Source organism: Polypterus senegalus, chromosome 4 (genome assembly GCF_016835505.1).
Source record: "Polypterus senegalus isolate Bchr_013 chromosome 4, ASM1683550v1, whole genome shotgun sequence".
Classification (NCBI taxonomy): Eukaryota; Metazoa; Chordata; class Cladistia; order Polypteriformes; family Polypteridae; genus Polypterus; species Polypterus senegalus.
This window is the reverse complement of record NC_053157.1, coordinates 2,587,305-2,607,258: the sequence shown is the minus strand read 5'-3', so window position 1 is coordinate 2,607,258 and position 19,954 is coordinate 2,587,305. Positions and strand designations below refer to the sequence as shown.

Here is a 19,954-nt window from a genome sequence, read left to right as displayed (position 1 = left end):
GCTCAGTTGGGATGGGCAGCCCTAAGAAGAGTTTCTATTTAAGACATATGGGGGGGCTACTGTGTTCTTGGGAAGCTTTGGTGCCACCAGCCTTCCCCGGTCAGCCCCTCAACCCCAATCCTGTCTCTGAGCGCTGCAGATAAATCCTTCGGCCTCATGGTCCGTTTTTTGCTCACCTGTGGGACCTTCTTGAGAGAGGTGTGTGTCCTTCTTAATCAGGTCCAGTAAAATGAGCTGATCACAGGTGGTCTCCAGACAAGCTGTAGAAACATCTCAGTGATGACCAATAGGAGGGGATGAGCTGATTTCAAGTGTCAACACAAATGGTCTGAAAACGCGTGGGAGATGTCAGTGTTTTATTTTAATACATTTGTAAAAATTCCTAAAATCCCATTTTCACTGTCATTATGGGGTGTTGAGTGTTGCTTGACGAGAGAAAAAATGAACGTAAAAGGCCACCTGAACTAGTGTGGTGCTGAGGTATCACCCATCACATGGCTGCACTCCTAAGGGTCCTAATCTGGATCCTGAGTGCCCGCTCCTAACCCTAACCCTAAGGCTACAACAGGAGCAAAATGTGAACAACATGAAGGGGTCTGCAGCCTCAGTGAAAGCACCCGGCAGGGAGACAGGACTGCTGACCACATAGGCACCACTAGGGGGCAGCACTGCCTGACACACAACGCTTACCGTCCACAGGCAATCTGGGACACTGGCTGTCCCCAGAGTTCGGTGACAAGCCGGGGTCTCACTTCATTTCTAGTAGAGTTGTGCCCAAGCTGCCCACGGTCTCCGGCTCCAAAGGTGAACACCAAGCCATCCTGGGAGGAGGGAAAAAAAAAAAAAAAAAAGGCAAACTTTAGTTTGTAGAGATTGGGTGGGCAATGAAAATTCACAGAGTCCTGGGTTCAAATCGCAGTGCTGTCTGTGTGGGATCTTGACGTGTTTCTTTTGCTCAGTGTGCTCCATTGCTCAACTCCCACATGTGCTGGTGAACGGTCAATTTAAAAAGTGGCTAAACCACTGCACCTGAACCACAGCCTCAAACAATAAGAGGTGAGAATGGAACAATAAAAACAACGAAAACACAAGAAATGGACGAAAAATAGCAATAAATAAAATAATAAAATATGTGGCGGTCTGCGCCATCACCACCTGATCAGGGCACCGTGCAGTCCCTCCATTGATGGATTGAAGGCCAGAGGTCCACATGACCATCAGCATCGTCTAATTCTGAAAACCAGGAGGACTGATTGAGATCATTCATGTTAGTGGCATGTTACTTAGTACTTAGTTGCCTAAAATCTTATTTTTCCTTTTTTTTTCTTTATCTTGTAAAGCACTTTGAGCTACAGCATTTGTATGACAACATGCTCTAGAAATAAATGTGCTTTATATATACAGTATATATATTGTCACACACATGCGAGTAGGAGGCAGCTAAAGGGTCCGAGTAAGTGCAATAAAACATCTGACCAGCGGGCGGCGGAGTGCGCTGACTGTCTTTCTCAGTTCCCCACAGACCTTTCCTGGGAAATCCTGCAAGACGTCACTTCTGAAGCCGGCCCCTTTGCTGACATCACTTCCAAAGCCGGCCCCTTTGCCGACATCACTTCCAAAGCCGGCCCCTTTGCCGACATCACTTCTGAAGCCGGCCCCTTTGCCGACATCACTTCCAAAGCCGGCCCCTTTGCCGACATCACTTCCAAAGCCGGCCCCTTTGCCGACATCACTTCCAAAGCCGGCCCCTTTGCCGACATCACTTCCGAAGCCGGCCCCTTTGCCGACATCACTTCGGTTCCGGCCCCTTTGCCGACATCACTTCCGGTTCCGGCCCTTTGCCGACATCACTTCTGGTTCCGGCCCCTTTGCCGACATCACTTCTGGTTCCGGCCCCTTTGCCGACATCACTTCCGAAGCCGGCCCCTTTGCCGACATCACTTCCAAAGCCGGCCCCTTTGCCGACATCACTTCCGGTTCCGGCCCCTTTGCCGACATCACTTCTGGTTCCGGCCATTCTGATGACATCAGTTCCTCTCCAGACCTTTAAAGTCTCCATCTTGAGCTACTGTAGCCAGTTCTGTTTTGGACTCTGTGATATGCACATCGTGCTTCTGATTTAAAAAACCCTTTTGCAGCTGGGAAAAATAATATATACAGGTGGCTGCCCAAAACCTTTATAATGTCTTGGGACTCTTAATTGTCACAATTTATATATATAAATTGGCAATATATATCTCCATCCATCCATTATCCAACCCGCTATATCCTAACTACAGGGTCACAGGGGTCTGCTGGAGCCAATCCCAGCCAACACTGGGTGCAAGGCAAGAAAAAAACCCCAGGTAGGGTGCCAGCCCACCACAGGGCACACACACCAAGCGCGCACTAGGGACAATTTAGGATTGCCAATGCACCCAACCTGCATGTCTTTGGATTGTGGGAGGAAACCCAAGCAGACACGGGGAGAACATGCAAACTCCACACGGGCAGGACCTGGGAAGCGAACCCTGACGGGTCTCCTAACTGCGAGGCAGCAGCGCTACCCACCGCACCAAAGTGCTGCCCTCTATATGTATAAAATGCAATGTCTGTCTTTCTGTCTGATTTCACGACACCACTTAACAGATTTAGATCGTTGTGTTTTTCCAACTTTCCGGTTGATTTTGCGACTTCTCTCATCATACTAAGAATCAGAGTTCGCTTGCAGGAATGATATATTCACGCTAATCTGGGACAGAAGCTGTTGGCCGAGGGGAAGGGGAGGCCTGACATCAGGAGTGGGTAGCCGGGTAGGGCCCTCCTCACTGTCCTGTTTCACTATGTGGGTGAAGCCATGGGGGACAGCTAGTACTGTATATATGTATATAGTGTCATGCACGAGCACATCGGGAGCAGCTTAAAGTCCCGACATGTATTGCGACAACTCGTGCCAGAGGACGATGGCGGTGTACTAACCTTTCTCTTCCCGTAGAAAAGACGAACCGCCACTGCCATAATCCTGCCCGGAAAACCAAAACAACATCGCTTCCGGGTTCCTTTCTTCCCTCTGGTCCCCCAGTGATGACGTCCTCTACCCATCCACCACCACAACTTCCCAGCATTCCACATGGCTAATTTCCGGTCTGACTCCTTATAATGTCTGTACTCCCATTCCTTTGCTGTCTGATGATATTTTTTGTTATATGAAAATAAGTTGGACCTTTATGTTGCAGTATACAGGGCCACAAACCCTGACCTGTTTGGTGTCTTATTATTACAATAGTAATATATAAACTATCAGTATATATTGTGAAAGATGCCCGGACACAGACAGACACGTTTTTTTACAGTTCTTTTCTTAAGCACAGTACACACGGTACACTAATCACCACAACGATAGCTCAGTCCCTTTCTTCCTCCTTCTGTTACTCTTCTCTTTACTGCCGCCCTCACTCCTCTTTTATAATGCCCCAGATGTGCTCCAGGTGCTCCGTGACGATCTTCCGGCGGCACTTCCTGGTGTGGCGGAAGTGCCACCTGAGCACCCAGAAGCACTCCGGGTGTTTCTGGAATTTCCTCCACGGCTCCATGATCCTCTGGGCGCCCCCTGGTGGTGGCCATGAGCCCCAACAGGGTTGTGCTTCTAAGCTCTGATCCCGTGGCCCCCATGCTGCCCTCTCATGGCCCAGTGGAGGTATTGTCCCTCTCCCGGTCCTTCCAGGCATCCCAGCTGGGCATGATCCCCAGCCATCCACCACAATATATATATATATATATATATATATATATATATATATATATATATATACACACACAGAGATAAATATATACCAGATAAATTCAAACTAAAAAGGACAAACCTTAAACGGTCTTGTAAATAACGTCAAACTTGACCTTTCCCTGTGAATTGTGGGAAATGTAGGTTTGTTAACAAACAACACAAAATCCACAAAATGGCGGTGCCCGTTGTCCCAACACAATGGTGTCAAGTAGTAACGTAAAAAAAATATTCAGGTTTCATAAAGCCTGTAAGTAAAAATTTGCAAAAAATGGATACCGTGGGTCTGAAAACCTTAGAAACCACACCCAGTAGACCACAAAACGAAAAAGTGCACAAAACAATTTTAACAAGAATCCAATCATAACAAACAGAAGGAAAAAAAGGAAAAATGGAAAATGAATATTAAAGAAGAAAACACTAAATTAGAATAAAAACCAGAAACACGCGCAGTACGTAATTCACAGTCTAAGCCCATATCAGCTATGATGAAGAATGGTGCCCAGCCCCTCTCTGACACACCACTTTCATCCAATGAGGGATTCAGCAGACATGGGTCGAGGACATGTGACTGAGGCTCCTTTATGCCAATGGCTATATGCCCGTATAGCGCCTCACGGGGAGACTATCCATTGTTTTTGACCATGACCAAGCATTGAAGTGGGCACCAGGCCTTTACATGACACATTCACTTACATTTAATCTTCCGTCACCCACCCACCCATCCATCGAGGGATGCCGACCCACCAGAGGAAGCACTCATGCCATCCCAGTTTAGAGCTGCCAGACATACCGAATGGTTTTTCACCCATGGAAGGAAACTCAAAGTTAAGCAGATGAAGCACTCGGGTTACTTTGGTGACGTTCAGCAGCTGACGATGACTCAAAAGAATGGAGCCCACTGACCTTTGTTAGAACAGCCGTGTGCTCGTCACCACAAGATATGAATGACACCCCTTTGAACTCCAGGGAGGTCACTAATACTGGGGTGGCTCGGTCTAGAAAACAAGAAGAACAGGACGGGCACAGGTCAGGGAGTCGGAGGTGACGTCACATATACTGTTAGGCATGAACTGAAATTAACTCTACAAGTATAAGACAGTTCCTTACCGTTGGTGTCGCCAAGTCCCAGCTGGCCGGCATTGTTTCTCCCCCAGCCGTACACCGTGCCCGACACGGAGAGAACAAAGCTGTGATTCCCACCCGCTGCAATCTGAGCCACTGGCACACCACAGAGAGACCGAAGGAGGACGCTTCCAGAATGAATCTGATTGTTGTCCCAGGCAAACACCCTGCCATCTGTACACATTGGAAATACACGACTGTTAGAATGAAACCTTTACAACATTTGATACGTTTGTCCAGCAGTTTATTGAACCCACTTAGCACTGGGGTCATGGGTGAGCCTGTGCCAGTTCAGTCCAATTTACTGTCATAGTCGGACACAGCACAATGAGGCACATCCACTGCCAATCTGACACATCAAACCCATACCTGCCAGTATCATGTGGCACACATCTCAGAAGTCACAAGGTGTGACGTCGCAGACACAACGGCCGGCGTCACTTGGTAATCGCCGACCAAATTTGTGAACCCTAAAACAAACCCTTTCACGCCCGCTGCCTTGCCTTCGACTTCTTCTGATTTGGTTTCTTGCTGATTGCTCGTCTTTCTGGTTCTGATCCCCGTTTTGTTTTCGTTACTTCGTTCATATCCTGGTCCTTCATCCCCACCTTGCCAACCCAGTGGTCTGCCTACTTTCCACTCCGTGACACAACAAGTCCAAGGAGGAACCCAAGGAGAACACGCCAACTCCTGACAGAAGGCGGCACCACCTGCTGTGCCGCCACTCTACCCTGTTCACTTCCATCTACTGGGTTTTCTCCTTTCCACGACGTACAAAAGATTTAAAATGGAAGTGTCACGAATTGGGTTGTTTAAAAGTTTTTTATAGGTATTTGGGTACCAAATGTTACCTCCTTACACTCCGTTTTGCGGTCTTCAAGAACGGGAATCAAAATATTTGAGACCAGTTGTAAATTATTTTGCATCAACTTCAACGGCAGTTTTTTCCTTGGACACCACGGTCAGCGACTCGCACTGTTAGGAGTGCGTCCTTGAAGGTTTGGACCTCCGGATTACAACGTCATGGATTATTAGGATTTAATTCTGAGTATGTCTCCATCCAAATATGGCGATGCAAAACCCTTTGTTATGGTGTCTAAAATCTGTACATTTTGGTTTTATTTTCCATTATATTTTGTTCAAGACAACAGATGAACTACATTCAGGACAAATCAAGGCATATCCTCTTCCCTTACACCTCACTTTTATAACAGTTGTTCATAGCATAGTGCTAATTTGGTATTACAGCCTGGGAAAGGATTCTGAGCCAATACCTTAGGCTATTGATTACTTTACGGATGGACATCTGGGACAACAATTTGGTTTACAGCCTGGGAAAGACGGACATGGTGATGTTTTAGGCAACATCAAACAACTTTATTATCTGGGAAAAGTTGGATTAAAGAGTTTGAGCAAATTCATTAATTATATTGACAGCCAGCCAATCAGGTGAATGTGTTGTGAAACCACGGCATGACATTTCATAATAAATATGCCTCATTTTGAAAGCAACGTCAGAAGAAAGTAGGGAAGAAAAAGAAGAGGAACGGACGAAGACGTCACTGGTCGTCGAAAAGCATCATGAACATCCATCCATCCATTATCCAACCCGCTACATCCTAACTACAGGGTCACGGGGTCTGCTGGAGCCAATCTCAGCCAACACGGGGCACAAGGCAGGAAACAAAACCCAGCCAGGGCGCCAACCCACCGCAGGGTGCACACACACACCAAGCACACACTACAGACAATTTAGGATAGCCAATGCACCTAACCTGCATGTCTTTGGACTGTGGGAGGAAACTGGAGCACTTGGAGGAAACCCACGCAGACACGGGGAGAACATGCAAACTCCACACAGGGAGGACCTGGGAAGCAAACCCGAGTCTCATAACTGTGAGGCGCATCATGAACATCGATTTCTATATCAAACGCTGCCCTGGGACATTCATCCTTGTCATCTGTAACTTTTCGTAAGCTTTTTCTAAAGACTATATATATTCAGACTTTCCTATCAGTATCTGTTTTCTATTATTCTTTGTTCTAGTGGATTATTATTATTCTTGTAATAAATACAATGCTGCTTTTAAATTTCTATGCTTTGTCTTAATGTCTAGAGTGATTGAAGTAATAAGGTAGATTTCTTTGAGCTCCTGGTGCAGCAGGAGGTTTGCCATACGCTCTGTCCTGTGAGGTTTATTAAGGCTAAGGGTGAGAGCTCCACTCAATAGTAGGGAACAGAACATAAAGTAAGGCATTCTTGGCTGATAAATGGCTGATAGTCAAGGATGCTGAGTCTTTGTATTTTTAAATGTATTCTTGTAGACCAAAAGTAATATTTAGGTCTGAGATATCATTAAAACATCGTATGTAGTTCGTGCCGATAATAAGCAAGTCTCTTGAAGTGCTGAGAGAGTGACTGGCTGTGTTATTCCTAAGGCACTTGTGTGGTTTAAAATGCTAAAGGTTAATCAGTGTGTGTGTGTGTGTGTGTGTGTCACTAATAGGGCACTGCTGTGGTTTGGGTCTGTGTGTGTGTGTATGCCTATAGCTATGTATGTGTGTGTTCATCTTAAATTGCAACAGTATACCAACCCGATAACGAACTTCACGAGAACACTTGCCCTTGAGTGAACAGGTAAAGGGTAAGTAGAGGGAAATACTACAATAATATATCCTTCTTTGTTGAAAAATCGATTCCCAAAACTAAATTTCTCAATAGTCCATTTTTTTTGGGGATGACCCTTTTCTGGTTCGTTTTTGAGTGATTTTTGCCTTTTTCGATCTCTCAGTCTTAACCCGTTTTTTTTGCCTTCTCAGGACATCTCATCTCCCGGTTCAACTTCAAAATATTTTGCTAGTCCTTGCTGGCATAAAGGGGTAGAATTCTGTTATTCTCTGTTATTCAGAACAAGTCTATGATTTTATACCTTTAGTTATCCATTGGGTTCATTTATTTTTGAAATCTAGTTATAGTTTTAACTCTGATATGCGATTTGGGGCCGTTATATCATCGTCATCATTCAGGCAGCGATACCGTTGATTCCCATTGCTAGGACCGTCCTGGAGTGGGTGTGTCCTTAAAGGTCGTGGCGTGTCAATCACAATGTGATGGGATAAAAGGTCATCCGGGGTCTGCTTCCCCATCCAACTACATTTGTTTGGTTTCTCTGCACTCATTCCGACTTTGATTTTGTCTTGTGATTCTTAGCTTCGGTTACGGACTGTTGGTCTCCTGGTTTTTTACATTTTTTTTTAAACGTCTTTGTCCCTCCAGTCACCCTCTGGAGTCTCGTGCCATCTGGGCATAACAGCATCAAGTAAAGAGTAAAACAAAGTCGGGTTAAAGCATAGCGCCGCCAACGTGTACCTTTTGACAAAGCCAGGTGATGGTCATCTCCACATGCCACTTGAATGATGCAGGTGCCTTCCAGATCTTTCATGATCCTAAGGAGAAACACAACAAAAGCTTTGATGAGTTTGTTTCCTTAAATGAAAGCACGAGAAGACAAAATCCACAACAAAACCACCTCAACCGAGGGAGAATTGTGGAGCTTCCATTTTTCAGGTGTTGCTATCATTCTGGCCTTCAAAGAAAAGGTGTAAGGTATCAGGCTGCATGGGAAAGCATGAGGGATTTTATAAGGAGACCAGAAGACAAGACAGGGGGCAAAAAACAGAAATGGGTCAAATACCAAGAGATGGAGAATTACAGCAACCGAAACGAAAACACAGGGAAAAAAAAAAAATCGGTGGAAAATACCAGAAAAAAACTCTTAGCCTGAAGATCACTAAACAAAGGAAAAGCCAGGATTTGTTTTTTATTACTTAGAATCCGTAAACTTGGACATGGATATGACCTCAATGTGAACTTTTATCCCCTCGCGTTGGGGTTGATAGGTTACAGCATCGACAACGGGGACTCAAAAATGGGACAGAAACACTTTAAAATATTTCACATCAAAAAAAAAACAAAATCCCAGGGGTAGGAAGCCCCCCAAAAATCAACGGTAAATCCGTACTCAAAGGGCCAGGGGAAGTTGGGTAAAAAAATAAAATACAACAAAACACCCGACATGAGGCCAACACTCTCAAAGGTGCTCTGAAATGGTGAAACACAAAAAAGGGAGAAGGGAACCATGAAGACCCCTGTCCAAGTAGTATCTGAGATATTAATTTAAATAAAAATATATTTAGCAAAGAGCAAAAATTGGTAATATATATATATATATACAGTATAATGTATATATGGTAATATATGGTAAAATATTTTGCAGATTGTTTTTCTTGATTAATTAGTAATGTCATTTAAATAAATTAATGAAGTCATTCTTTTTTCTTTCAATTTTACACATAGTAAGGTTTAAGGAGAGGCGTATTAAGCGAGTTCCTCCAGGCACATTTTCAACTTCTAGGCACAGATCAGACTTTTACATGTCGGGTTTTAGCCCCCCATTAGACTGAAACTCTCAATCCAGTACAAGCAGGAACGGACTGGCCGGCACTGGACTGGGTGGTCTGAAGGCTCCTTGTCGTTCTCATTGTCACCGATTTGCACAGGAGGGCTTTGTTGTAAACCCGCACCTCGGTGAGTGTGACGCCGCTGCTGCTATGATGTTCTCTCAGTGACATCCAGAGCGGGTCCCCAAACCCTTTATCTCATCTCTTGATTCATCTATTTACAGAATGGAGGTGCAAAATTCACAAATGAAAGCTCCACCAAAACCATTCTTCCAAAATGACACCCTTGATATCAAAAAACACAACGAGCATGGCTTTGAACTTTGACTTGCTTTGATGACCTTTTTTCATTCTTGGTCCAGGGCGTTCATTCATTCTCACATCCCTCGCTGAATCTTTTGTGCCACTCAAACACACGCGCACGAGACAGGCAGTCATCCCCATAATCTGTTGTAAGCATTTGAAAACATTCTGTTGGTGTTTTGTGTAATTATACTCAACATTTCACAATTTTCCAGCACACTACAGAAATCACAACCAAACTAAATGGCGACTTACAATCAACTGAATGTCATAGAGCACGGGTGTGGAACTCCGGTCCTGGAGGGCCGCAGTGGCTGCAGGTTTTCATTCTAACCATCTTCTTCATTGGTGACCTGTTTTTGCTGCTAATTAACTTCTTTTGCTTTAGTTTTAATTAACTTGACTCAGGCCCCTTAGTTGTCTCTTTTTCTTTATTAACTATAATGAGACACAAAAAGAGCCACCACATAACCAGCTCACCTGTGCCCATCACACAGTATGTGAAAATAAAGAAAGGTGAGGGTCTCAGTAAGGCTGATCTCTTAGGTCACCTAAAACATTCTGACGGTGTTCTTAGAAAAAGAAGTCAGTGTGCAAATTCCTGAGATTATTGGCCTTCCTGGGTTCCCATCTTTATATTAATAATAATTATAATACATTTTATTTCTATAGCGCCTTTCCCTTGCTCAAGGCACTTACAGAATATAAGAAAGAACGTCAGGGTGTACAGTATATAGCATTGTACACACCAGATAAATAAATAAAGAGGATTAGGACAGAGAATTCAGAGAAAGCCTAACAGACAACATAACTGATGGTCTCACACACACACACAGGTTACATGAGCATCTTGACATGGAGGTAAACTGAGAGAAGGGGAATAAAGTCAAGAAGAGCTGAAAGCCATCCTGAACAGATGAGTTTTTAAAGAATTCATGGAGTCCGCTGACCTGATTAATTTCAGTAGGTCATTCCAGAGTCTGGGCGCTCGCCATACAGCTGAAGGCCCTGATGTCACCCATGGAGTGTAGATTAGATAGATAGATAGATAGATAGAAAGGCACTATATAATAGATAGATAGATAGATAGATATATAGATAGATAGATAGATAGAGTGAAAGGCACTATATAATAGATAGATAGATAGATAGATAGATAGATAGATAGATAGATAGATAGATAGATAGATAGATAGATAGATAGAAAGGCACTATATAATAGATAGATAGATAGATAGATAGATAGATAGATAGATAGAAAGGCACTATATAATAGATAGATAGATAGATAGATAGATAGATAGATAGATAGATAGATAGATAGATACTTTATTAAGTATTTAGGGGAAATTCACATAATCCAGCAGCAGTATACTGATACAAAGAAACAATATTTAATTAATTAAATAGTAATAAAAATGAAAAAAATGAAAATAAAATTAATATTAGCATTTACTCCCAGGTGGAATTGAAGAGTCACATAGTGTGGGGTCTCCTCAGTCTGTCACTGAAGCTGCTCGTCTGTCTGGAGATGATCCTGTTCAGTGGATGCAGTGGACTCTTTATGATTGACAGGAGTTTGCTCAGCGCCCGTCGCTCTGCCACAGATGTCAAACTGTCCAACTTTACTCCTACAATAGAGCCTTCCTTCCTCACCAGTTTGTCCAGGCGTGAGGCGTCTTTCATCTTTATGCTGCCACCCCAGCACACCACCGCGTAGAAGAGGGCACTCGCCACAACCGTCTGGTAGAACATCTGCAGCATCTTACTGCAGATGTTGAAGGATGCCAACCTTCTCAGAAAGTATAGTCGGCTCTGACCTTTCTTACACAGAGCATCAGTATTGGCAGTCCAGTCCAATTTGTCATCCAGCTGCACTCCCAGATATTTAAAGGTCTGCACCTTAGTGGTGAGCACAACACGATTACCAGAATCAGAGGACCTTAGTGGGCGGGCAGGCACATAGTGATGGAGAAGGTTGCTGATGTAGTTTGGCGCGAGGTTATTTAAGGCTTTGTAGGTTATTAGTAGGATTTTATATTCGATTCTGTAAGACACAAGGAGCCAGTGATGGCGGATCAGGATGGTGTGATGTGCTCACTGCTGCTGGTTCGAGTGAGGACTCTTGCAGCCGAGTTTTGATTAAGCTGGAGCTGTGATATAAGATTAGAAGGGGCACCTGCCAGCAGCGAGTTACAATAATCGATGTGGGATGTAATAAAAGCAGGGACAAGTTTCTCAGCATTAGAAAAGGAGAGGAAGGAGTGAACACGGGATACGTGACGGAGGTGAAAGTAAGACAGTTTCTTAATGTGATTTATGTGGTCGGAATAAGAAAGGAAGGAATCAAAAATGACACCGAGATTCTTTACAGTAGAGGCAGGTCTGATGAGATCACCGCCAAGATGGACTGAGAAGGAAGCTCATTGTATTAAGTTGCATTTTAGTCCCAATTTGCAGGAGTTCAGTTTTGTTGCAATTTAATTTTAAAGAGTTCTGCTCCATCCAGGTATTAATTTCACTAAGGCAGGTTGTGAGCTGAGAGAGCTCTGATGAAGTTCCACTTTTAACATTGAAGTAGAGTTGAGTATCGTCGGCATAAAAATGATAATCCAGTCCATAGCTACAAATAATATGGCCAAGGGGAAGCATATGAATACAGAAGAGAAGAGGGCCGAGGACAGAGCCCTGTGGAGCTCCTTGTGTGACTGGCGCCGAGCTGGATCTGCTGTTGCCAAGACTAACAACCACTTGCCTATCAGTCAGATAGGACTTGAACCAGTGGAGGGCAGTGCCAGAGATACCCAGTGGCATGTTCTCCATTCTGGATAGCAGACTGTCATGTCTGACCCGAGTGTCAAATGCTGCACTGACGTCTAACAGAATTCATATACTGGTTTGTCCAGAGTTTGCTGCCATAAGCAAATCATTGGTTACCCGATTTTGGGGAGCATGTAGAAGTATCCCACTTCTGGATCCTCAGGGATTCGACTACTGATGTGGTCCTCGATGTTAACAGGTAAGTTGCTTAACAATTTCAGATCAGGTAGTTATACCACATTGCCAGCAGGAACATAAAATAAAGGGTCTGTTCACATGCAGATCTGCTAATGTGGTCGACCTAATCAGGCGCATAAGGTGCCCCGACACTGGACTGTATGTTGGGGACACTGGTCGGACACTGCGCCCGCAAATGAACTCACATAGACTTCATATCAATCAGAACAGTTTTGATCTTCCGGTGGCAGCGCACTTTAACAGTAATGGCCACAGCATAAAGGATCTGAGGGTCACTGTGCTTATGGGGAATTTCAAGACCCAACAGGAGTGGAGAGAATGGGAATACAAACTTCTGCTTAAATCCAACAGTCTACAAAATGGTCTGAAGAGAGACAAGAGCTTTATGAGCAGATATGTGGACTAACAGACTGAGTGACCAGCTGACCACATCAGAGGCTGCACTTCACATACACCTTACAGGACTTTCTCTAGTGATGGTGATCTTAGCTCTACATTTTATTAGTTCATTGTTCTCTTCGTTCAGGGTTAGTTCATCTCAGGTGTATTCATTGTGCTAACATTTGAACAAAAAGGTTGTTAAGATGAATGAAATAAATCAGTTTGCTGTCCCAGTATAAGCGAGAGGATTTTTCAGTTTCTTGGTTACACTTTGCCTGATGAAGCTGCCTCGAAGTTTGCATTTGTAATCTGTTTAGTTAGCCAATAAAAAGTGTCATTTCAGCCGACTCTCTCCCATATTGTTATTTAATAGACACACCTCGTACTCCGCATCAGTGGCTCAGCGTCCCTCTTCACTGCCGTCACGTCACACATGCCGTTAGCAGCACAATAGACTACCAAGATGGACTGACTGATGGACAGCATGGCGGCTCAGCGTTTTTTATTATTATTATTAGTACTTTTTCTCTTACCTTGGGTTTACAGCCTTGGGTAGATTTTGGTATTTTGGAACGATCCATTCGTACAATTTTCCTGTGTCAGAAAGCACTAAAACGCTCGATTTCCCACAGTCCACAACTTTGATTTTGTCGTCTTTTGGTAATTTCATTTCCACTAAAAAAAAGTACACAACAAAACAACACGATGAGTTAGAAGATGACATAAAAAGTGGACAATCTCATCGTCTTTTTCTAGACCTTAGTTAGGTATCTGCGCAGGCCCTTCCCAAATACGAGTTAAGCGCACAGTCAGAGCCCCGTTTCCCCCTAAACCTCTTCAGCGGTCACTCCTCATCGTTTTCGCTGGCACCTCTCACGCCGAAGCGTTTTAGCAGCGAATGGTCTAGAAAGCTCCTGTAGGGAGTAGGCTTCAGGCGTTTTCGGCCAAACATTTGTTCTGATGAAATCAATAGCGACGCTCATTAAACGAGGGTAAAAGAAAACAAAAGAGCGTCTTGGAAACGTTTTCACGAGACGTCAAGGCCTCTTCCTGGATCAAAAAGCTCATTGAAAGTAGAAAAGAAATAAAAATACCCGTGTCGTCGAGCACGCGTGTGCATCGGTCTTCAAGTGACGGCCATTGAAGGGCAGATTAAGGCACGTAGCTTGCCATCAAGTGAAAACGTTATTGATGCACATTTAGTTTGAATTAGCTTAACGTTTAGTAGTGTGCTCTCCCTTAGAACGCCATACGTGCTTGGCATGTGCCCATCAGGCATTTCCGGATTAATCGGATTATTAAGCGTGTTGAACTCACTATTATTACCTGTTTTAACACTGAATACCTAAAATGTGTCAGTGCTACTTCTCAATTAACAAAATACATTTAGCCATTCTTGAAGTAAATAACATCCATCGCCAATCCAAGCCCCTCCGGGTGCAGCAGCAGGTCACGCGGCTCCAGAATTTCTTTAACAAATAACTGCTGTCACACATGTGCCTCTGTGGATCATCTGAGGTGCGCACTTCCACCCCGGGTCAACAGAGGGCGCGGCTGCTAACCTTTATCCTCTATTTCTCCCACCACAGACACCCAGTGAGGGCAGCTGGCTCCGCCCCTTCTGGTTTCCCCGCTACATGTCCCATGGTTCCCAGTAAGGTGGCGTCACTCAATACGAGAATGTGCCGCAGCACGGAGTTCCTTCCCGTTGTGACTTTACGAGGCTTGAAAGTCGAGAGAAACGTCCCACTACAGGCCCCGACTTTTGTTTGCTTAATTAGCTCCATTAGGTGCGTATTTATTTAAATGGGGGGGGACCCCAATATTTCTTTTTGTGTGAACATGCAGTTCCTCCGATGGCCACACTGGATTAAAAACCAAACTGACACTTTATTAATAGGTTTGCACGCAACACACTCTTTTGTGATTGGCTGAGCGACTGAGCCCTGGAAATGACTGACGCAGCGGCCCACCCACTAGGTGGGCTCCTTCCATCCCTTACATCACAGACTCCCAGTGACCCTAAACTGGGACAGATTAAATTTGCCCCTCAGCACGTGTGGGATTCAATGGATGTGAACACAACGTCCGTTCATTTCTTTTTCGAGATGATTACCACCATTCACACGATGACCTCATCCTCACCGACTGTCACTGGACCACCGACAGCAGCAGGCAATTCTTTTATTTTATTATTTTAATTGTTTTTGCACATATTACTACTTATGTGCTTATCGACACCCCTGTGTCAGAATCCTGCCTGCTTCAGGGGGAGTCCAGAATTGCCCACCCGACGCCCTTTGCTGCAGAATGGGGTACACTCAACATGTTCACCTGTGACGCCCTTCAGGACGGTGATCGCTCTAACGTCACAGAGGACATTCTGGTGACACAACATTCACCTCATAGTCTATAGGCTCGGCATTTTATTGGTTTGTGTGGTTTCTTGTAGAACTTTAGCTCGACAAAGAACATTCCAGGGGATCTTTGCGTGTAAGTTTTCTTCTTGGAGATTTGAAAATGCTCCTAATATGTGAACAAAACAGAAATCTTTAAATCCCAGTGAGCAACCTAGCCGATGTCCTGCATGTGCGTCACAGGGTCACCTTCTGCTCTCCTCCCCAGGTATGTAATTCCACCGCAGGCCATTGGGGGCACTGCTGCTAACTGTGTCATCTTCCTTTACCACCCAGTGAGGGCAACTGACTCCGCCCCTTCCAGTCTCAGGACCATAAAAAGGCCAACCACACGGGAGGAGGCGTCACTTGCTGACTGGAAAGCCGAAGAGGCGGAGCTCCTTCAGACCCCCGAGCCAAGTGATAATGGAAGCCTTGGTAGGCAATAATCTTGTCAGACGGACCGCCGAAGGGCAACACTATTTTGTTTGTGATTCCAGCCATCGCACTCGGTTTTATTTAACGCTTGGTAGTAAACGGGGGAAAGCCAGGTTGGCGCATTTGTCTTCATGAATGTAAACAATTACAGGCATATGAGAAAATCTGGGAACCCCTCTTAATTCTTTGGATCTTTGTTTCTCATTGGCTGAGCTTTCAAAGTAGCAACTTCCTTTTAATATTTGACATGCCTTATGGACACAGTAGGATTTCAGCAGTGACGTTAAGTTTATTGGATTAACAGAAAATATGCAATATGCATCATAACAAAATTAGACAGATGCAGAAATGTGGGCACCAACAGAGATATGACATCAATACTCAGTTGAGCCTCCTTTTGCTCCTTTGAGCCTCCAGACGCTGTCCTCCTGTAGCCTGTGATGAGGGTCTGGACTCTGATGGAGGTATTTCTGACCTTCTTCATACAAAATCTCTCCAGTTCAGTTCAGTTTGATGGACAGCCTGCTTCAAATCATCCCATAGACTGTCAATGATATTCAAGTCAGGGGACTGTGACGGCCATTCCAGAACATTGGACTTCTCCATCTAAATGAATGCCTTTGTAGATTTCCAACTGTGTTTTGGGTCATTGTCTTGTTGGAATATCCAACCCCTGCGTAACTTCAACTTTGTGACTGATGCATGAACATTATCCTGAAGAATTTATTGATATTGGGTTGAATTTATCTGACCCTTGACTTTAACAAGGGCCCCAGTCCCTGAACTGGCCACACAGCCCCACAGCATGATGGGACCTCCACCACATTTGACAGGAGGTAGCAGGTGTTTATCTTGGATTGCGATGTTCTTCTTCCGCCATGAAAAGCACTTTCTGTGATGACCAAATAACTCCATTTCTGTCTCATCAGTCCAAAGCACTTTGTTCCCAAATAAATGTGGCTTGTCTAAATGAGTATTTGATACAACAAGCGACTCTGTTTGTGGCGTGAGTGCAGAAAGGGCTTCTTTCTCATCACCCTGCCATACAGATGTTCTTCGTACAAATTGCGCTGAATTGTAGAACGATGTACAGATACACCATCTGCAGCGAGATGTTCTTGCAGGTCTTTGGAGGTGATCTGTGGTTGTCTGTAACCATTCTCACAATCCTGATCATATGCCGCTCCTGTATTTTTCTTGGCCTGCCAGACCTGAGATTGGTTTAACAGCAACTGTGCCTGTGGCCTTCCATTTCCTGATTCCATTCCTTACAGTTGAAGCTGACAGTTTAAACCTCTGAGATGGCTTTTTGTAGCCTTCACCTAAACCAGGAGACTCAACAATCTTTGTTTTCAGATCTTTGGAGAGTTGCTTTGAGGATCCCATGCTGTCTGTCACTCTTCAGAGGAGAGTCAAAGGGAAGGAAGCACAACTTGTGATTGACCACCTTAAATACCTTTTACCACTCATGATTGGACACTCCTGTCTGTGAAGTTCAAGGCTTGACGAGCTCATCATACCAAGTCATCAGCACTGAGCAGTGACAGGCATTCAAATCAGCACAATGACAAGGGGACCCACATTTGTGCACAGCCAGTTTTTCACATTTGATTTAATTTCACAACTAAATACTGCGTCACTAAAAATCTTTGTTCGGAAAACACCGCAGTGCTGAGATGTTCCTAAGAAATGAAAGACATAGCACTGCTATCTTTATTGTTGAAAGGAGAGTCAATTATTATGCAGGCTGAGAGGGGGTCACAAACTTTTTCACGACTATTAAACGATTCTTAATGGTTTTAATTTTATCGACATGTTCAACGGTTCTCACAGACCCAAACACAAGGTGAAGGTTAATAGCGTACTTTGCAGAAACGATTCGTATCGTGCAGTTTGATCCACGGCACGGTGCGATGGCAGAAACCCTCCACACTTCACAACGATGCGTATTGTTGGATTCGACGTACACGTATTTCCTTCTCATATTTATCGCTTCATTTTTGGACGGGTCCACCCGTTACATGGCTGCACTTGGGTCCTAATTTGGGGTCCTGAGGTGGTTTGTCGTGTGGTGGGTGCAGCAATATGCTGTTTCAGCGCATACCCCTAACCTCTCTCATGACAAGACATTAATTCCGGACCCTGTCGAGACCTGCCGGAACCTTCCAAAGTCCATCCTGAAACTGCTGCCCTGGATCTGCAGTGACGTGTGGTGCTGTGGCTCTGCAAGGGGATGCTACTCATCTCAACATTTATCTCGTCTTTGGACTCACCACTCCCACCGATGGCCACACAGGACACAGGAGATCTAGAGAACCTGAACCTTTTCAAATCGTGAGCCCATTTCAGCGTCACCAGTCAATTATCTTCTAATTCTTAATTACTAACGGAGTCCACTTTGGGCTCTTCCTGGAACTTTAATGGGAATTGTTATTTTGAGAACCAAAAACATTTCCCTGTGGCGTGGCTCTGAAGAACCATCCTGGCATATTTATTGTCAATGATGTCAATCATATTTTCGCAGTAAAACGCTTCTTTGAAAATGCTGGGGAAATGCTTGAAAAACCTGGAAAATGTTGGTGAGAAACAATTAAAAACTTGAGAAACGTCTAACAAATACTGGATATTGTGACCAGATGGGGGCGCCATCAACACTAATACAAGTCCTGGGTCCCAATGAAGAGTTCACTTTCCATAAATACCTCACATGGGCTTCTCTCAAACATGGCACAATGCACAAAATCCAAACAATACTCTTCTTCACCCCTCTTTGTCTTTCCTCACCTTCCTCTCCTCCCAGGGTGAGGAGGAGTGGCTTCCTTTATACCTCACCGGGAGTACTTCCTGTGCCGCCCAATTGCACTTCCAGATCAGGTGCCACCTGCCGAAAAAGAGGAAGCCTCCTCCCCACAGCTCCCTGTGGTGGCCCCCACAAGACTCAGCAGGGCTGCCCATTGGAACTCCAATTCCCATGAAGCCCTGTGAGAGGGCATATGGGAGACCCAACAGAGAGCTGCTGCCACCTGTCGGACTGGGGGAGCAAATGGTTTCAGGTGGCAATCTACTTCCATGGTTCCATTAAAGTGGCCTCCCAGCCGGGTAAGGAACCTTGAACCATCCTGGCCGGGATGCCAGTCCATGCTTGGTGCCCGTGTCAATATGTACAAGTCTCAAGTGTGAAGGGTCCTAATGGTGATAAAGTAACACTGGCAGTTTTATTGTGTAGGTTTATAATTAATTGATATTTGAATCAATTGACGTCTGTATCAAAATGCACACATGTAGTAAAGGCGAATTTACAAGTGTGATTATACAAGATAAACTACAAAACTGGGGGAGCCAGTAAGAAATGTGGGTGGGCATAGGCTTACCTGGCAATACTGGCCCCCATTCTGAAACCCTTTTGAGCGTCAGGTCGTTCAGTGTTTGTTTTTAAATGAGCACCTGAGTATTTGACTAACTGACGTGGCCATGCGATTTAAAAGTCACTTTGCTCTGACTGATGACTGTCACCTTACGAATCACACTTTGACAGCCATTTCATTCTGAGGCGCCAGGTGACGCCCTGCAGGTAACCGGTGTTCTCACTGATACTACGCATGCGCAGACCAAAATTACGCAACTTAGCCTTACTACATGAATGCATTTATTACAGTTTACGGCATAGGTATTTATTGTCAACATTTTATAAGTTGTATATTTTGCATGTGTGACTTTTAATCTTGTACAGGCCATTGTATCCATGCATGAGTAATGACCGTCTTGTGAAGTCTTTGCATCAGGCTGTGTCTCTTTCGGGCATTAAATGATGCATATAGAATAAATTGAGAAATGTTAGCATTTCCATAAATTTGATAGACGACTTCTAAATACAACATGTTAAATGATGACATGGTATAACGTTATAAGTTTAATGTTACGACTTACAATAAACTACGGTAGGATACTTCGACAAAGTAGGACAAATCGTCAGAACACCGGCATCTCAATGAGACAACTTCGCGAATGGATCAACTTAAAAGCATCCGAGTCGCTGCACGGGCTGCGGCGAAGGAAACGAAAGTGAAATCCT

At 44.4% G+C, this 19,954-nt stretch overlaps 1 protein-coding gene across 3 annotated transcripts in view; it reads right to left on the bottom strand.

Annotated features, from left to right (window-relative positions):
* The window catches only part of LOC120527089 (probable E3 ubiquitin-protein ligase HERC4), a 67,349-nt gene that overhangs the window by 46,786 nt on the left and 609 nt on the right, over positions 1-19,954 (bottom strand). For 2 of the 3 annotated variants that reach the window (XM_039750154.1, XM_039750155.1), the window contains exons 2-6: positions 13,582-13,723; positions 8,256-8,332; positions 4,871-5,059; positions 4,667-4,758; positions 691-821 (exon numbers count right to left, since the gene is read on the bottom strand). In XM_039750154.1, coding sequence (XP_039606088.1) covers positions 691-821; positions 4,667-4,758; positions 4,871-5,059; positions 8,256-8,332; positions 13,582-13,723 — 631 coding nt within the window. Of the gene's footprint in view, positions 1-690; positions 822-4,666; positions 4,759-4,870; positions 5,060-8,255; positions 8,333-13,581; positions 13,724-19,954 lie in introns of those variants that run through there. The other variant, XM_039750156.1, reaches the window with a different exon arrangement.